We start from the raw sequence: 17,555 nt of genomic DNA, 5'->3' as shown, positions 1-17,555 counted from the left end.
TTTCATGTTTTGGTCTGATATCTGAAGATCGGTGAAAAGGAACTGTACATGTATGATATTTGGCAGATTGATGGATGGGGCCTTGGAGATTGTGTAGGTTGACTTTGAGCCCCTGGTGATTGACCTTGGTACTGCAGTTTAATTTTTTATTCTATTGTTGGCGCGTTATGGACTGTTTGTGCGATATAAGGGTAGCATGTAGTTGTTATTATTATGGTTTAGTGGTTTAAATTTGGGTTTCCTAGCTGTTTGCGTTTGATATTTACAAAATGTTTAACATTGGTCTTTTTGTGTTGAATGTTTGGAAAATCTGGTGGATGGGTTGGTATAATTTTTGGTATGTGGGTAGTTGTTGAGTCTCTTTGTCTTTTAGAGTGCATTAGCAGGTTGTCGTTTATTTGTATTGCTTAATTTAAAAGGATTTCTACATTATCACCCCTATTTTATAGTAGTGTGGTCTGTGTTTGACCACAGTGTATCTATTTTTACCTCCTGATTGACAGGCTATATATTTCTTTGGTCTGGTTGTTTTTGGGTCATTGACCTGCCGGTCTTGCTAATGGGGTGGTTTGTTTGTACACAACACCAACCTCGTTCATGGAGGGAAGATGTCTATTGCTTGTTATGAAATGTATTGTCTTGCTACCATTGCTACTATAATAGATTCCCCAGCTTTAGCTTCTCTTGAGTATCCCGCTAGAAGTTGAACTAGAACTAGGATGTTTCTAAACATTTAACCATGCTAACATATAGTCCCTGACCCTCAAGATGACGACGAGACAAGGTGAAGTTTGAAAATAATAGTTTGTTAATGATTTTATCTCTTTCTTTACTTTTCCTAATTTTAAACGCAAAATGAATGTACTACTGACAAACACAGGTGTAAAGACTGACATTGCATTGAGCAGTTTTAGGTGGATAATGAAAGTTGGGTTTTCGCTTTTTATAAAACATTACTAGACGCACTATCCTTATCCACAAGGCATTGAATAAAATCAGCTACTACATGACACAAATAAGACCAAAACAGTTGTGGTTCATGCGCTTTAAACATTTATTTTCTTATTGCATCTAAACTACAAAGTGTCTAATTATGTAGCGTTGAAGACAATCTGCTGTCTTAAGCTTGCGTGGCATCTTGCCGTGCCCGTGGGAGTGTGGATCACTCCTGGTCGGTGGAGGGGACGGCGCTGTACCGCGGGCGGCGCTGACGCTTCCCGATGGCCACACCCACCGCCGTGAACAGCACGCAGCACAGGAGCCCTCCCACAGCCACTAGGCTTGGTGTCACAGGGCCCCACCCCTTCTCTACTGCGCAGATGAGAACAACAAAGATAAACAAGAGTTCTGCTATCTCATACCTTCACCAAACGATGTTAACCATTCATGAGTTATCGTGCTAAACCGCATACACACACATGCACACACACAGCCACACACCTGCCTAACACACACACACACACACACACACATAAATGCTTTGGAAGACATGGCCTTCTTGGCCAAGGTTTTAAAGGCGGAAAGTTCTTTTAGCAGGATTTCAAATAGATTGGTTCAACAAAGCCCATACATTAAGGTGGTTGAAATGTTTTAAATGACCCTAGTTGATGCCAAAATAGTAAATAGAAGTATTATCTTGAAAGTTTATCTGTGTTGGTAGAGTTAAAAATCATTATGAAACTTCGTTACGAATATTTGTATGAGTCCAATTTCTTCATTGTGTTGGACAAGGACTTGGTTGGATATTGCAGTTCAAACTTGTTTCATAAATGGAAGTATTATCTTCAGAGAAACAAGCATCAGGTAAAACATATATATATTAAGCTCATCAATAGAATGCTGTTGCCTTTGTCTACCACTGCATTCAAGCGTGTTATGACAAATACTAGTATATGACAAGTCAACCCACCGTTCCCGCCATACACCAGAGGTCCTTGGGAGATGAAGTGGCGACCGGTCATCTGAAGCGCCCTCTTGCTCCTGGCATTGCTAATGCAGCCCTGGGCGCACCGCGAGTTCGGGTCGGTAGCGTTGCAAACAACGACCTGATAGCATTGGGGAACAAACACAATGGTCCCATAAATGATTTGATGTTTTATTTATTTCTAGCTAAATTCTCCATGGACATTCCTTAGGCCCCGTTCACACGAATACGCTGTAAGCGCTTTCGATCCAGATTCCACCGAAGCCGGATTCAAGTGTCCCCTGAACGCTCCAAATCGCATTAAGAGCGCCTCGATCCCAAACCACCTCGGGAGGTAGTTTCGAACCGGTTTCACCGGATCGCGATTTACGTCTGAATGCAATGTGATTCCAATGTGATTTCACCGGTTTTCTGGCAACTCGTGTTCGGGCACGGTTTGAAGGGAACGTGTGGCACGTGGACCAGATGCGAAGAATGCGGTTTGCCCGAATCGCGGTTCAGGCGGTTTCGTGTGAACAAGGCCTTAGTGTTGCAAAGTACTATCAAAATGGCGTGAAGGAGGGATACACCTGCTAACACTCACAATTCTTCTCTCAGGAGTCTACTAAATGATTTACCCACCTCACAATGCACATAAACCACGGGCTGGTCGTCAACGAAGCGGAAGACCTGGAAGCCGAAACGCTGGACGGCTGGGTTCGGACTGGAGAAGCTTTGGAACGTCGCGTCCTTGGGACATCTGAAGGCGGAAGGAGAAAACGCATTGAGCTGCTTCTTATTCTTCATGATAATCAGGGACGCACTCAACACTTGTCAGCAGCCAAATATCGATTAAATTGGTCAAGGAATGGATACACAGAGTTTGCAATTGATGACTCACCCGTTTTCCACCAGAACGTATTGATGCTGGTCATTCAGGTTCATGGAGGGAGTGGCCACACAACTCTCGGCCAGTACAGACAGTTCATCATCCTAAAGGGAATGCCATATGAAACATTGTACTTATAAAACCAGGCTCTGTCAGGCTTCAGGAGACGACTGGAAAGAGTAAAAATCGGTCAAATAGAGAGATAACATGCCGAGGGAGTTGGTCTGCTGGAGCGTCAAAATGTACTCTCTAGCGGACCAACTCCCTGCCTCGGCATGTTATCTCTCTATTTGACCGATTTCTACTCTTACCAGCCGTTTCCTGAAGCCTGGTAGAGGCTAACGGGTTATACATTCAGTCTAGCGTTTCGACATTAGGCCATGTTGATTTGATTATATGGATGACATCCGCGCGCGCATGAATTTTCGGCCGTTTCAAAAAAAAAAGTTTTCAACCATACTGTAAATCGTACAAAACAGTTGCAAAATGAGCAAAAATATACCGTAAGTTACAAAAAAAATAAGTAAAAACTATACCAATGTCGTAGAATGCCAAAATCAAACGCAAAAAAAAGAAATTGTAAGGAAATGAACTTGAAGATTAGATTATTCGCCAAACCATATTCTGTCCCCTTTGTTCAACCCTCATGACCACGTAGATTTCATAATGAAAACAACTTTTTTTTTGCAAAACTTTTTTTTATTTGCACGCGCGCATCAGTTTTGGGGCTCCCGGAGGATGTCATCCATATAATCAAATCAACATGGCCTTACAACATGGAGAGCAAATCGTACCCTGAACGACTATGGTGAGTAATTTACAAAGAGGACCAAAACACAATCGGTGTGGCCTACATGTACATGTAATACAGAAAATAGTGATAAATTCCTCACCTGCTGATGCCCCTCAGCCTGTAGCTGTAGGAACATGTCGGACCGTAGAGCCATGTTGAGCGGGAAGTCTGCCTCTCCGTACGGCTGCAGGAACTGTTGGGTCCGGAAGGCGTCCAGGCGGAGAGTCAGGGTGCCGACTCCCCGCTCAGTGAAGCTTAGCGTCCGCACGGCCGGCTGGAAACTGGTGTGGACGAGTTCTTTCCGGGGGTACACACACCTTCAGGGTATCATGAAGAAATAAAAGGATTCCAGCTGAGGCCATGTTGATTATATGGATGACATCCTCTTGGAACCCCAAAACTGATGCGCGCGTGCGAATTAACAAAAGTTTGGCAGAAAAAAAGTTGCTTTCATTATGAAATATACGTGGTTATGAAGTTTAAACAAATGACACAGAGTATGGTATGGCGAATAATCTAGTCTTCAAATTCATTTCTTTTACATCTTTTTCGTTTGATTCTGCCATTCTACGATATTGGTATCGTTTTCCAATATTTTTTTTGTAGCTTACGGTATATATTTGCTAATTTCCCAACTGTTTTGTACGATTTACAGTATGGTTGAAAACTTTTTTTGGAAACGGCCGAAAATTCATGCCCGCGCGGATATGTCATCCATATAATCAAAACAACATGGCTAAATTTACAACTCTAATATTTGCGTTGAATACTATATATTGGCACGTTATTGTTTCAGAACAAACATGATAATTCTTAAAATCGTTTGCAGATAACCCACCTGACCGGGATGTCGACGTCACCACCTCTGGTTATGACGCCATCCAACATGGCGGTGTAGTTGCCATGGGTAACGATGCGGTTGGAAAAGATGACGTCATCCGGAGTAAACTCCACCTGTAGAATAGATGTGCTATTGCTTTCAGAAACTGACTGGACTATGAATTTGTACATTTTTTGTTACCATTATTAGTTATTATTGTTATTGGTTAGTTAGTTAGTTTTTCTTATTGTTATCATTCATTTGTATCTTAATTTTATTGTTTGTACGTGAGTTTATGTATTTTGTTTATTTGTGTAATCAAGGACAGTATAATGTCCTTGGTGTAATACAGTGCCCCACTGAAAAGCAGTGTTATCATTGAGTGGGAACCCCCGTATAAGTATGATGGAAAATAGAATAAGTAAATAAAAATTTCTGGTATCGCTATCTATATAATAGCAATCATAGTGGCAGTGTTCCTCTTCATTTGTTTCTTTGCAACGTTTAACATATTTGAAGAGTTTTTGTAGCGATAATGATGCTTTAATTTTTTGTGCAGTGTGCATAGTACTACAATCATATTTTTTAGTTATATATAGGAACTACAAGTTTAACAACTATGATAGCAAATGTTTCCGAGAGACGTCTATTTTCCGACCTGTGTGCCACACTCGTACAGCCCGGTACGCAGCCGGATGTGTGTCCCGTTAGCCGTAGCCCCGCACCTCCGGTCCGGCTCCCAGTGCAGGTGTTTAGCGTCCAGGTTTCCCACCGTCTCACGCGGCAGTTCGACTTGCATGTAGTCGTTGGTACAGTCGATAACCGCACCGTGGACTGTGTACATAGTAATGTATTCTTAGATTAGTATCTAATGCAAAACATCTCCTGAATTTTTATCTATTGCAAAGTCACATGAGTGGAAAGCTTTCATATGTTGCTTTTAGATATAATTCAAAATTCCTCCCTAGCTAGTCTAGCAGTCACAATATTTAAATTAAAAGGGTAACTTTTGCACAGCAAATGCATAATGTTTACCTTCTCACATGTCCTGCCCAGTTAATTCCTACTCAAACACATTCAGACAGGAGTCTAAATCCCTCCTGCTATAAAATTGCAACATGATGTAACCCAACACTAATTACCATGGTGACAGACATCTGGTTCAGGTCATTGACCTTATTGGTATGGAGAAGAAGAAGAGAAAACAGAGCAAAAACAATATGTTTTCCTTGGGTAAACATAATCACCTATATAATGTATCGCAGTATATCAAGTAAACATGACTGATTTAGTTGCATAGACCGTTAGACGGTGCCTTACCTGTGCAGTAATGTCCGTCCGGCCCAAGGGTAAGTCCGTCATCCGGACATGCACAGTTGTAGGACCCTTGTGTGTTGACACACTGGTGAGAACAGCCTCCGTTGTCGGTAGCGCATTCATTGATGTCTGTTCAAGTAAAACATCGATTGTTTAATTAAAACTTTTGGTGTTGATTAAAACTCAAATGCAATGCTGATACTACCATGAAAGAGACGTAAGATATGCGGTGGCTCTAGCTGACGCAGATTGTCTTCTTGAATATGCTATGTCTAGGTTAGTTCTTTCTGCGAATGCTAAAAGGGTATGAGTGATTTTTCTCGCATCTGGCAAGTTTTGTTATCACTGAGCGATTAGCAGTCCTTTCTCGGGTTGGCACGCGCAGTGGTAGGATCCAAGGGTGTTACTGCGCACTCATCGCTACGCTCACTTGGTGGTTTAAATTTATTCGGTGGATATCGCACCTGACCAGGGATTATCTCAGTATACATTTGTACAACTCAGGGCGGGGCGTTAACCCTTCACTAAATATATAATGATGAGTAACATCACGATGACCTTAAAACCTTATGAATATTTCAAACTTACCAACACAAGACTGCCCATCCTGTTCCAGACTGAAACCATCCCGACACTCGCAGTGGGAGGAAGCTAGTCCGGTCCACACACAGGTGTGCGCACAGCCACCGTTCCCACTGGTACAGGGGTTAATGGACAGATCCGTCTCTGGAATAAGATAGTAGTACTCCATTCAATTTCTCTCAATGTCCATGAATAAGCTATACTTACATATGTTTAAACGAGCTGCATATGGGTTGAACTTGATACATATCTTTGTCTATATTTTCCGTTTCTTAGATACCATAACAAGTGGCATTCCCCATTTGTCTGAATAACGGTACTTTGAACACTTGTAACAGTCGCATTGTTTTTTTTTATTCCAACATCTAATCACAAGACGTAATGACGGCACACTCAACTTTTTTCAACATATATTAATGCCGCCACCAACACAGGGGACAGTGCAATACTGATTTTCACCTGAGCGAAGTGAGGAAAGTCATGTAAAGTGCCTTTCCCAGGGCACAAGATCGGTGGCATGTCAGGACTCGCATTGGTTGTAGCTTTAAAGAACTTTTGACACTCAGACTAGGACTTACTCCATTAAGTTCTGTTATGATCGCACATGTAGCGTTACATCATGACACCGACTCGGAGATATATATAATGGGGCTGACGAGGTGACTAGAATTTTGTTTGACCTTAAGTTACTATCGATTTATCGACCGCTTTCATGAACTTCAAAGTCTCTCGTTAAGAAAAAGACTCACCTCCACAGTACACATAATAACAGGAGGTTGATGGTAGTTGGTACACATAAAATCCGCCACTGCAAGCCTTGACCTGGATAATCATTGTTGCCCTGCAAGGATCGCTTGAATAGTAGCCACACGCCTGACGGCTCACCACACCGTCGGCCACAGAAGGGTGTGCACCATTCATCCAAAATGGAGCATGAGCGCCACATCTGTGTGTGGAGGGTGGCCGCTGTGTGGGCATGCGGTCTCCTGCTGCACCCACGAAGCGGTACCACTCCCCGTTCATGCCTCTGTCGCACTCAGGTGGATCGTTTACGCCGTGGTTGACATTCCTCCATACCTCACTCAGCGTTTGGTAGTTATAGCATGGATCTGCAAGAAGTAATAACCATTTCTGACTGATGAAATTTACACACGCACGCACGTATACGCGCCCTCGCGCGCACACAGTGTGACGCACACACAAACACACGTACGCACACACGCACACACACACACATACAAACATACACAAACGCGCGCGCGCACACACAAACATGCACAAACACGCATACACGTACGCACACACGCACACACACACACACACACATACAAACATACACAAACGCGCGCGCGCACACACAAACATGCACAAACACGCATACACGCACGCACACACACACACACACACACAGACACACACACACACACACACACAAGACACACAGACACACTCACTCACTCACTCACTCACACACACACACACACACACACACACACACTCACACTCTCACACACACACACACACACACATACACACACACACACACACACACACACTCACTCACTCACTCACACACCGTGACACTATGACAAACTATCGGTTGTCCTCTATCTAATTACAAATTGCGCGAAGGCAATATGAATATAACAGGTGTTCAGTCCAAATATCCACTTTGCATAGTTTGAGCAACGAGGTGCCTATGACGTCCTTGGCCTGAGCGTCGAAATTACTGTAACTGTCACGCGTCTTTAACTTAGTTTAAGTCTGTGACAGTGACAGGGGAACACAAAGCAGTGTCTTACCGGCATTCCGTTCCTCCAGAATCTGGGGAGTTCCCCCTGCCAGGGCTAAGATTCCAGCTGTGTGATAATACAAACGAGCTAGTGAGAACAAATCTTGCATTCGCTACAAAAATTTGCCCCGAAGATTTTGCCATTAATATTGTGCCTTTTTCTAGTAGCATACAGAGCTGCGTCATTATGCCGAATTTCTTACTTTTTTGTGTCACATTACAGTCTATGTACTTTTAGCCGATTCAAAAGAGAACCGGCGTTTTATTATAGAAGAATTAATACGAAATTAATTGAACCACGGTAATATGTACCTACATGTATGCTGTAACGATAAACTTTACAAATACTTTTACCGTAAGATCAACAGGTTGTCTTTAGTTATCCTGGGTACCATCCGGATTTTCGTTCCGCAACGCTCGAAAATTTTTTTCCAGCGTTGCGGAGCGAAAATCCGGATGGTACCCAGTCTAGTCTTTTTTACTAGTTTTAGTTACACTTCAATAGTTGATTCCATATGGTGCAAAAACTTGCCAATTATGGGGACGCCGGAAGCAATCTTTAACATATGAAAAAATGTTACCCCACATACCTGCAAAGATCAGAATGACAAAACGAGTCATCTTCTTGCATGGAACTTCTGTATGAATAAATTGTATCACAGCGTATGTCCAAGTCTTGCCTTCCGTCGTCTTTATACTAACAAGACAACGTAGGTTGTTGTGCGGAGAACACCAGTACATCTGTTAGTTCTCATAATAGCATGTTGTTAAATGCCTTCAATCAATAATTGCTATTTTTTAAATCTTGTTCCTCATTGAAATCCTGTAGCTAAGAATGTATAAAAATCTAGGGGTCGCTTTTCATCATCATTTGTTATATAGCAATAAGCTGTTGCTTAGATACAAGCAATTAATTTTCAGTCATAAAAGGAGCAACATTTGCATTTGCGACATTACAAAGACAAGGCTGATATCACTATAATCATAAATGTTCACTGTAGTTCACGCAGAGGAAATGTCATTTTGTACTGATTATGCCGCCCTGCATTTTTTTCATTTCAGCTATCCTGACAGAAAGTGTACCTTACAGCATGTGTAGCTTTAACACCTTGCTGACTGGAAATCTGTGTTATAGGTGCACGCTATTGTACTATGTATGTGTACTACGTATAATGCATAATCCAATGTTGAATTCAATGTTTTTTTTACTGATGTACATTTGGGCGGGAGCTGTTCTCCCTCCACTTCCACGTATCTGGTGGAAAATCTCAATAAAGAAATAAAGAAAGTTAACATTCATGTTTTGGCTGTATCTGACAGTGGTTTATGATTTGTTGACACACAAGGTTATGACTTTGACGTCTTATCAGATATGATGGGAAAAGACCAGGCTGTTCAGTAAAGCTACTAACTTGCTGCTCAGCACCCTGACAGCATGATTTAATACCCAAGAGAAAATTGACAAGTTATTGCATAACATACAATACTTATACCTATGAACCATCTACTTTACAAAATTTAGTGACCCATATGGGTAATTAATACTTTATAATGTCTTATTCGCTTTAAAATCATTGTTGTCAATTGTATACACATTGACACCAATACGCAATAGCTTATGTACTATGATGAATAATCATGTATCTACATTTATTGTATATTACTTCTCAGCAAAAGTCTTTAGACTTATTGACATTCTACTTCTCAATGAAAGACTTTGTGTCAGCCTCAACTGCCTTCATATACAAATAAGAAAACAACAACAATGCATTGATTGTATTACTGTCAGTTTCAGCTACTTTACATTCAATTTAGATAATAAGGACTGCGAGAGCCGTCATCATCATCAGTTGTTGTGCTTCTAGTCCAGGAAGAAGATGTTGTTGAAGTTTGTTGCACAGAGCTTCTTCACTTCCTCTGTAGAAAATACAACACAGGAAAAATTCAACACATCTACCTCTCAGTTTAAGAACCTGCACACACAAAAGAAACAACAAAATTGAAATTTTGTCTGCAAACGATGTAGACAAAACAAGCAAATGCAATATAACATAGGTTGCGCTGTATACATTTGTATGTAAAGGCTTTCATCAGTGCATCAACTATGATGATGTTCCTACCGTTAATCTCAATCAGGTTGGCATTTTTCTGGTTGAGGACGACGTAGAACTCTCTCTGGTCTGACTTCTTCCCCACTACCCAGCAGTCAGACATGGTCTTCATGATGGTCTCACCATCCTCCTCAGCACTAAACAATAACAAACAATTATGATGGTCTCACCATCCTCCTCAGCACTAAAAATAACAAATAATTCAGCACATTCAGGTGGAATGGTTGATATCTAAGACACTCTTGCTATCAATGGGATTAAAGCAACATGACTCAGTATTCAGTGCAGTATATATTTCTTCGTGACTGTACATTCACACTAAGCACTCTGTGGTTCAAAAACATTCCCAGCTCTAAAAGATGCTAAAAGGAAAAAGGCAGAGATCAAATTTTTAATGACCACTGTTGCCTTCATGATCATCACCAATCACTTCAAAACGTATGACAAACTTTCTCACTAGCCAAAAGATACAACTATAGGGAAGTAACAGACAGTCTTGTCTTTTACTGAAAAGCAAACTTAAGACACAAAGACAATGTTGCATGTACTACTGACCGTGAAGCGCCATGCCTGCAGAAGTCAGCGTTGATATCTCCCAGGATACGCATGATGTCAGGAGGGATGTTGGTGAGGGAGGTCACTGCTGACTTCTTAGTGTGGACAGTAGACTTGGTGGCCAGGTTCATGTGGTTAAAGTAGATGTACTTAAACACCGGATCAGAACTGTGTGGAAACACAAGGGGGTGAACATCAAAACTACATGTATGGACTGTCAAATAGAAAGTGTCAAAATTTCAACTTACCACTAATACCAGTGTTCTAGCCAGCCTGATTTTTTTCCAGCCATGTCAATTTTGTTTGACATAACATCATGTTGAGCGACAAAGGAACATTTAGAAATCTTGACCCTCTGAAACACTATTTCCTGCACATTGAGGGTAACATTCTGTCAATAGACTATTTTTTTCTTATTTTAATGAAATCTCTTTCCATATCTTCACATGAGATTTTTGTCCATCAAAGGAGACGGATTGGGTGAAATTTTTGTCTGTCATGAGCAAAAAAAATTATGTCAAATGACGGAAAGATGGATGCTGGCTAGAGCACTGGAACATCAATGGTTCAATAAGTAATTAATGAATACTCATGTCTACATGGATAGAATCTCAGGGAATGTACAGAGTATAAAAGAGAACATGAACATGCCTGCTTGCTTTCTTGGCATACTGCTCAGAGATGTCAGACCCCAGGCTGCTGAGTTGTGGACCGATGAAGGAATCCAACTTTTGGTACAGGTCAAAGGAAGGGGCAACAGAAGCTGGGGAAAAAGTGACATTATGGTGAAAAAATATTGACAGCATTTTAACACTGTAAGAAGTTAACATACTACATTTGTACTTATGTCATGGATAATGGTGCAACATACATGTACACATTTGAATATATCCTAGCGGCTGGCAGGCTAATAGCCTGCCAATGGTGTGAGTTATCTTATACATTCTTAGGCCACACCAATTTAATTTGTTGGTTCTCGGATTCGCCTCTTCGTTTTTTTCTGATTTGCAAAAAAAAAAAAGATTCTGGTTCTGAATCAACCCAAAAATGCTCATATTTTGCCCCCAACAGTTGAGGAAAGTCCTTTTCTTCCTAATTGTTACAGTTTTTTCCATCTATCAATGCAGTGGTTTGATTAAAAGTTCAAAATTTATACTTTAAATTTTAACCCAGCCTTTTGTGTTGACTTCATGGCTCATATTGTAGCATTTGGGGCTATAAATTATATAGTATAATAGGATGCCTAGACCTGTTTTTATTTTTATTTTTTTTCGCCCTGTCGCTTCATATTTTTTCTGAAAAAATCCGAGAACCAACAAATTAAATTGGTGTGGCCTTAGTACCAGATGTGACCCCAAGCTATCAATGAAATAGTCAGAGAACTTACCATCTACCATCAGGCATATTGTTGCACTCAGAGCCTGGAACAGAGCAGTTAACAAGATTTTGAGACTTTGTGCATTGAAATGTAATACCAAGGAGGTTATCCCTATAAGCTCCTTGGTACATGTAATACACTTAGGCCCCGTTCATGATTGGATATCTGTTGCGAATCAATTCGATTTAAAAAAATAAATCAATTCATTTGGGAACATGAACGCTCCAAACCGGTTCCGTTGCGATTTATTTTGAACCACCTCTTGAGGTGGTCTGAAACGATACATATCGATTCGCGTTCGTAGAATTGTAATCATGAACGCGTGGATGCGAATCGTTTCGGTTCGACGCTGTACACCCGGGTACGTGGGGGCCACGGTCGGCCATAGTTCGCCGGGCAGTGGCTTGTACTGCGGAAAATTCTACTTGAATCGTACAATCTTGACATCGAGTTCTAATTACTGGTCGACTGAGGAAACGGGACTTCAGATATTGACTTGGGGAAATCAGGAGATCCAGAGGAAACTGGATGGTGTGCACTAGAACCTACCCTGGGCGTGAGGGCGAGTGGTAGCCCAACGGGGGCGTTGGGGCGGCGGACCGTGGGGGTTTGCGCCAGATGCGTCCGGGGCACAGCCTATGGGGAGGACATGAGTCGGGAACGAGCGACCACTCGCCCGAACAGGCGTAAACTCTCCGCCTTACGAGCCTGGTTCCCAGGAAATGTTCAAAGAAATTGTGATATACAGTACATATGAATTATGAAATGCAAGTCAATTCGAGGTGTGAAACCGTTTCCAGTGTGGGTGCAAGTTTGAATCACGGACGCAAAAATATATTCCGTTTCGATTCGGATCGTGGCCAAACTGGAACACATTTCAATCATGAACGAGGCCTTATTAACTAACTGCTTCAATTATCAAGCTATGGTGACTATGCAGTGAGACCTGAGTAGAGTGGTTAGCCACATGACTATTACAACATAAGAGAGATCCTTTGATGCACTTTGGCACACAGGCCAGATTGCTGCCAGAACAGGCCAAAACAGGTTACATATTTACATTACTCATCACAGTATGCAGAAGATGTGAGGTGTTATTTCTAGAACTCACCCTGTACACGATGAGGTACAACTCCTCATAAGAAGTCTCAGTGTTGACATAGATCCTGGGCACCTTCCCCAGGTTGGTGGGGTCCTTCATGTCAGGAGGGCCCGTGATATATCTGCAACATGATGAAAGTCATCAACCACTTGTCATAAACTGTACAAAACTCAAAACAGTGTTTAGAAAGCCTAACTGTAGCCACTTTACCCTTTAGAATGAGCTTCATGAACACCTTGATTTTGAAGTTTTAGAAAACTACACTGAGACAGAATCTGGACTTAGACATCTAGACCTAAGAGTTATTCATTATATAAGTTATTTATTTCTAAAGCTACAAAATGACCCACCTGCCATAGTGAGCAGATCCAGCTGCGGGTGCAGGTGCTGCACCCTTGGGGGACTCCTTACCTCCCAGCTGCAAAATAATGGAATGTTATATTGATGGAGGTCGCTTTGACATCTAAGCAATGAGATACACAAGACAACTGTTACCCAAGCAACAGGATAAATCAAAATATATTCAGTTACTTGAATAACAGTTTTCTTGTGTATGATGGAATGCTTTTACTAGTATTAGTTTTAAAACAAGAAGTTACAATATATACATGACAAAATTACATGTACTGTAGACATTAATAAAAGATTTTGAAACACTGTAAATGATAATTTAAGACTATACTGTCCTCTATAGCATATAACAGATGACACTACAGTACCTTTGTTTGTAGGACTGCTCCTTTTGACAGTTTAGAGCTAGGGATGTCATCTTTGCTTAGTACATGTACTTTTTTAAAAATATACTGTTACATTGCAGTGGTTGAAAACCTACCTCTGACTCCAGTGCTGAGGGAAAGAGGCTGGTGGTGAGATACTTGTACAGGATTCTCATGTCATCCTGTTCTAAACCAGACCTACGGGTAATATAAAAAAAATGAAGTTTTCATCATCATCTGTTTGGCTCTGTTGTAGTTTCAGTAAATGTTGATTTGTTATAACCTTGATATAGTTGGCTTCATGGGTGTCTTCACTTGTAGAAGTACAGGAAAATGAGTGAAAAGTATCAAAGACTTCCAAACATTTCAACTAAAACTTGTAAAGTATTGAAGCCATGTACTCACCAAACCAGCTGGTCATTGTACAGGAATGCTGTATACTTCACCTGACTGGGAAACATGGAGAAATACAATTATGTACTGAATGTTTGAATGTATTAGAATTTAGAAATGATATAACTGAGTAGATCATAAAGAAGAACAGAAAGAAAATGTTACCTGAATGTTGCCTCTGTGAGGTTGATAAAACACTGGATCCTCAGGTACATGTTCTTGTCCAAAGGAAGGAAGTGGATTCCTACAGCAGTAATAAAAGTGTGTTTAAAAACAAACAAACAAACAAACAAACAGACAAACAAAAAGTAGACATAGTAATACACATTTGAACGGGTTTAAAGGGCCTGTGGAAAACTCCATGCCTTATATACAAATGTACATGAACTTAGTAGTTGTACTCACCATTGAATACATCCAGAATGTCACATGTTGCTAGTCTCAGAGTACCAAGGTACTGAGAAAACAAAAATATTATGTTTAACATTCAACCATGTTGAAAATGAAAGAAGAATAAGTCAGTCCAACAAATTGAAAACTACAGTATAAACAGCATAATTTCAAGGGGAAGTATGAAATTTCTGTAGCCAATACTCACTCTGAGAAAGAAGTGCTCTAATCTCTGTTTCAAGACCTCCACATTGAATCTCTCCAGTATTCTAGTAAAGGTACCCATGAAAAGCTGTAAATACACAAAACACATGTTATAAAATACACAAATACACTGTACATACATATTAAAAATGCATGCATATAAGTTGGATATGCCAGACAAAATAGATGTCAATGTACTGAAATATGATATTAATTAGACACAAACAAGATTTAGTTTCTCCAAAATCTTAAGAAATGCCCTTACCCTGAACATTTTGTAAGACGTCTTAAGTACTGCATCAAATACAGAATCCTGTGTGAGAAGGAAACAAAGACTGTTATTTGTCTTAAACCTGAGTGCATTTTCTTAATCTACTAACATTGTCAAGGAAGGACACCAACATAAGAAGCCCTTACACCATAATAAAGAGCTTGCATAGTTTTTACATCTCTGTAGGCAACATTACGATTACACTAGTTATGTTTCAGAGTCATTAACATAGTTTTCTCACCTGTATATCTTCATCGTGATACTCTATGTATGTCTGCCCATCTTTTCCTGTTTTCTCATTGCAGGGGATGGTCACAGTCTGTAACATAAGCACAGAAACACTGACATCATAGTACATACAGCATTACAAAACTCTGTACATATACTAATCATATACACATTGAATGCTCATGCAACCAGCTTAGAAAACAGTACAATGTATGTAGAACATTACGGTAAGTCTACAGACCATGATCATCCAGAAGTCCTTCTCTGGCTGGTAGAACAGCTGTCTTGTCTTTTGGGTGTGTAATGCCTCACAGGGGTGATCAGGAGAAAATGTGCTGGGGGAAGAATTACATTACATTATTATGACAAAAAGGGCCAAACGTTCTTGCCAACACTGAGTAAATTGGGACTTCCCCAAATTTTACTTGTATTGGTCCATTCAATGAACAAGGCTGACGGAGCCGGCCAAAAATTTGGGTAAGTCCCAATTTACTCAGTGTTGGCTAGAATGTTTAGCCCTTTTTGTCATAATGAACTTATACCAACACAGATGAAATTTCATGCTAATTAAGGGTTAATGACCCGCCCCGAGGTGAATATGGTGTGATAAAGCCTTGTCAGTTGCTATAACCACAGAATAAAGCCACCAAGTGAGCGCAGCGAACGAGGTGGCTTTATGAGGTGGTTATAGCAACTGACAAGGCTTTATCACACCATATTCACCGAGAAAGGGCGGGACATTAACGCTATTATCATATAGTTTACACGATAGTCTATCCAAACTGATGCAGTAAGTGACACAGTGCACATGCTGAATAGAACATAGAACATAGTACCATCTGGAGTCACCTGAGGTCACTGGGGAGAGTTCACGTTCTATGTCTTCTATCTGGGTCACAGGCAGGGAACAGGTGTTCTTATGGGAGTCACCCGAGGTCATTGGAACACAACTTAAGTTATTTTTGGATTTTTTAGAACTAGAGCCGTGTTCTATTGGGTCACCTGAGGTCATATGCGGGTGATTATTTGGGTTGTTTAATGTATGGATTAGGATGAATAAATACCCGATTTTGACTCTATTTGTGACATTACGGCATCATAAGGAATGTGGAATGGAGCCTTCTGATTGGTCAACGTCACCTGGCTATATGATAATATAACATTATTGTTGAAAACAAAATTTACAATAAAGACCAAGTACAATATCAAAGATAAATGGTTTGAGGAAACCAATGGTATCTTTTTGTTGCAATAAGGTGAACTTTGATATCATACGGTTGCGACAAAAAGTTGACAGTCTATCAAAATCACGCATCATGATTCTGAAACTTCATCCTCATATTCAGCATATGAAAAATAATTTTAAGGAAATAACTTATATTCTATGTTACATGGTATTAAAGGCATATTAAAGTCATAAAACATGGATCATCATTTTGACACTTACTGTGTAAACGTGACTATAGCCTCACACAGGCCCATCTGTTTGATCTTGTTGTCGAGGAGGACATCGGGAGGATGGTAGAACAGGATCTTCTTATGTTCCTGAAGGAAAAAAAAATAATGCAACGATAATAAGTTCACAATGATTAAACTTACAAGTTACAAATATGTATGATGCTTCAATGTATCTTATCAATCATTATGATCCTATAAAGTTGTGAACATGAATTGGGCTTTGGTATATTTCTCGACGTGTCGAATATATCCTGACCGTCATGACGGCTTTGCAAAAATTATACAAGGAGTATGACACAGCAAATGATATCAGGACAACACTAAATTATATATGATCGTAATCTAGGTAGGAAAATGCCCCCCCCCCCATTCATAGAAAATGTCTCTCTTTTTTACATTCCAAAGCACTTACCTCACCCTCCCTGGGTCCAAAGTTGGAGTTGTATATAAAGAAGTTTTCCAGCTTGGTGGACGGCATTTTTGTTGATCTGCACACTTGTTGCGCGTGATTTTCTTGGAGAAACTAGCAAAGTTAGATCAAAAGGCAGCCATCTTGGATGGACTATTTCACTCTTCAAAAATATATAGGATCATGAATGAGAGTGAGTTATGTTACAGAAATGGGTACTTGCCATTAAAGTATACAATACAAA

General features: G+C 40.4%; 2 protein-coding genes across 2 annotated transcripts; both read right to left on the bottom strand.

Moving 5' to 3' along the window:
• Nucleotides 1-559: 559 nt before the first annotated feature.
• On the bottom strand, nucleotides 560-8,719 carry LOC109486801 (oncoprotein-induced transcript 3 protein-like). Its single transcript, XM_019790698.1, has 11 exons — nucleotides 8,687-8,719; nucleotides 8,107-8,163; nucleotides 7,054-7,413; nucleotides 5,726-5,851; nucleotides 5,064-5,239; nucleotides 4,424-4,539; nucleotides 3,686-3,902; nucleotides 2,805-2,896; nucleotides 2,546-2,663; nucleotides 1,910-2,045; nucleotides 560-1,311 (listed from the first exon to the last, which is right to left on the bottom strand). The coding sequence occupies exons 1-11, from the start codon at nucleotides 8,715-8,717 to the stop codon at nucleotides 1,163-1,165; spliced, it is 1,578 nt and encodes a 525-aa protein (XP_019646257.1). The 5' UTR covers nucleotides 8,718-8,719; the 3' UTR covers nucleotides 560-1,162.
• A 1,206-nt stretch (nucleotides 8,720-9,925) lies between these two features.
• Nucleotides 9,926-17,464, bottom strand: LOC109486792 (vacuolar fusion protein CCZ1 homolog). Its single transcript, XM_019790686.1, has 17 exons — nucleotides 17,315-17,464; nucleotides 16,892-16,989; nucleotides 15,686-15,779; nucleotides 15,458-15,535; nucleotides 15,211-15,258; nucleotides 14,950-15,033; nucleotides 14,757-14,808; nucleotides 14,517-14,595; nucleotides 14,364-14,408; nucleotides 14,075-14,156; nucleotides 13,593-13,660; nucleotides 13,252-13,363; nucleotides 12,150-12,183; nucleotides 11,414-11,525; nucleotides 10,763-10,930; nucleotides 10,217-10,344; nucleotides 9,926-10,013 (listed from the first exon to the last, which is right to left on the bottom strand). The coding sequence occupies exons 1-17, from the start codon at nucleotides 17,378-17,380 to the stop codon at nucleotides 9,958-9,960; spliced, it is 1,404 nt and encodes a 467-aa protein (XP_019646245.1). The 5' UTR covers nucleotides 17,381-17,464; the 3' UTR covers nucleotides 9,926-9,957.
• Nucleotides 17,465-17,555: the final 91 nt, after the last annotated feature.

Source organism: Branchiostoma belcheri, unplaced genomic scaffold (genome assembly GCF_001625305.1).
Source record: "Branchiostoma belcheri isolate BF01 breed outbred unplaced genomic scaffold, Haploidv18h27 scaffold110, whole genome shotgun sequence".
Taxonomy (NCBI): Eukaryota; Metazoa; Chordata; class Leptocardii; order Amphioxiformes; family Branchiostomatidae; genus Branchiostoma; species Branchiostoma belcheri.
Note: the sequence above shows the minus strand (reverse complement) of the source record. Positions and strands in the feature narration are given on the sequence as shown.

Coding starts and splice junctions, on each gene's coding strand:
- LOC109486801 (XM_019790698.1), bottom strand. CDS start 8,717: ATGACTCGTTTTGTCATTCTGATCTTTGCAG. Junction 7,414..8,106: donor TCTGGAGGAACGGAATGCCG/GTAAGACACTGC, acceptor TACTTCTTGCAG/ATCCATGCTATAACTACCAA. Junction 5,240..5,725: donor GGACGGACATTACTGCACAG/GTAAGGCACCGT, acceptor CTATGTACACAG/TCCACGGTGCGGTTATCGAC.
- LOC109486792 (XM_019790686.1), bottom strand. CDS start 17,380: ATGCCGTCCACCAAGCTGGAAAACTTCTTTATATACAACTCCAACTTT. Junction 15,780..16,891: donor GCTATAGTCACGTTTACACA/GTAAGTGTCAAA, acceptor TTCTTCCCCCAG/CACATTTTCTCCTGATCACC. Junction 13,661..14,074: donor CCTCAGCACTGGAGTCAGAG/GTAGGTTTTCAA, acceptor ATTATTTTGCAG/CTGGGAGGTAAGGAGTCCCC.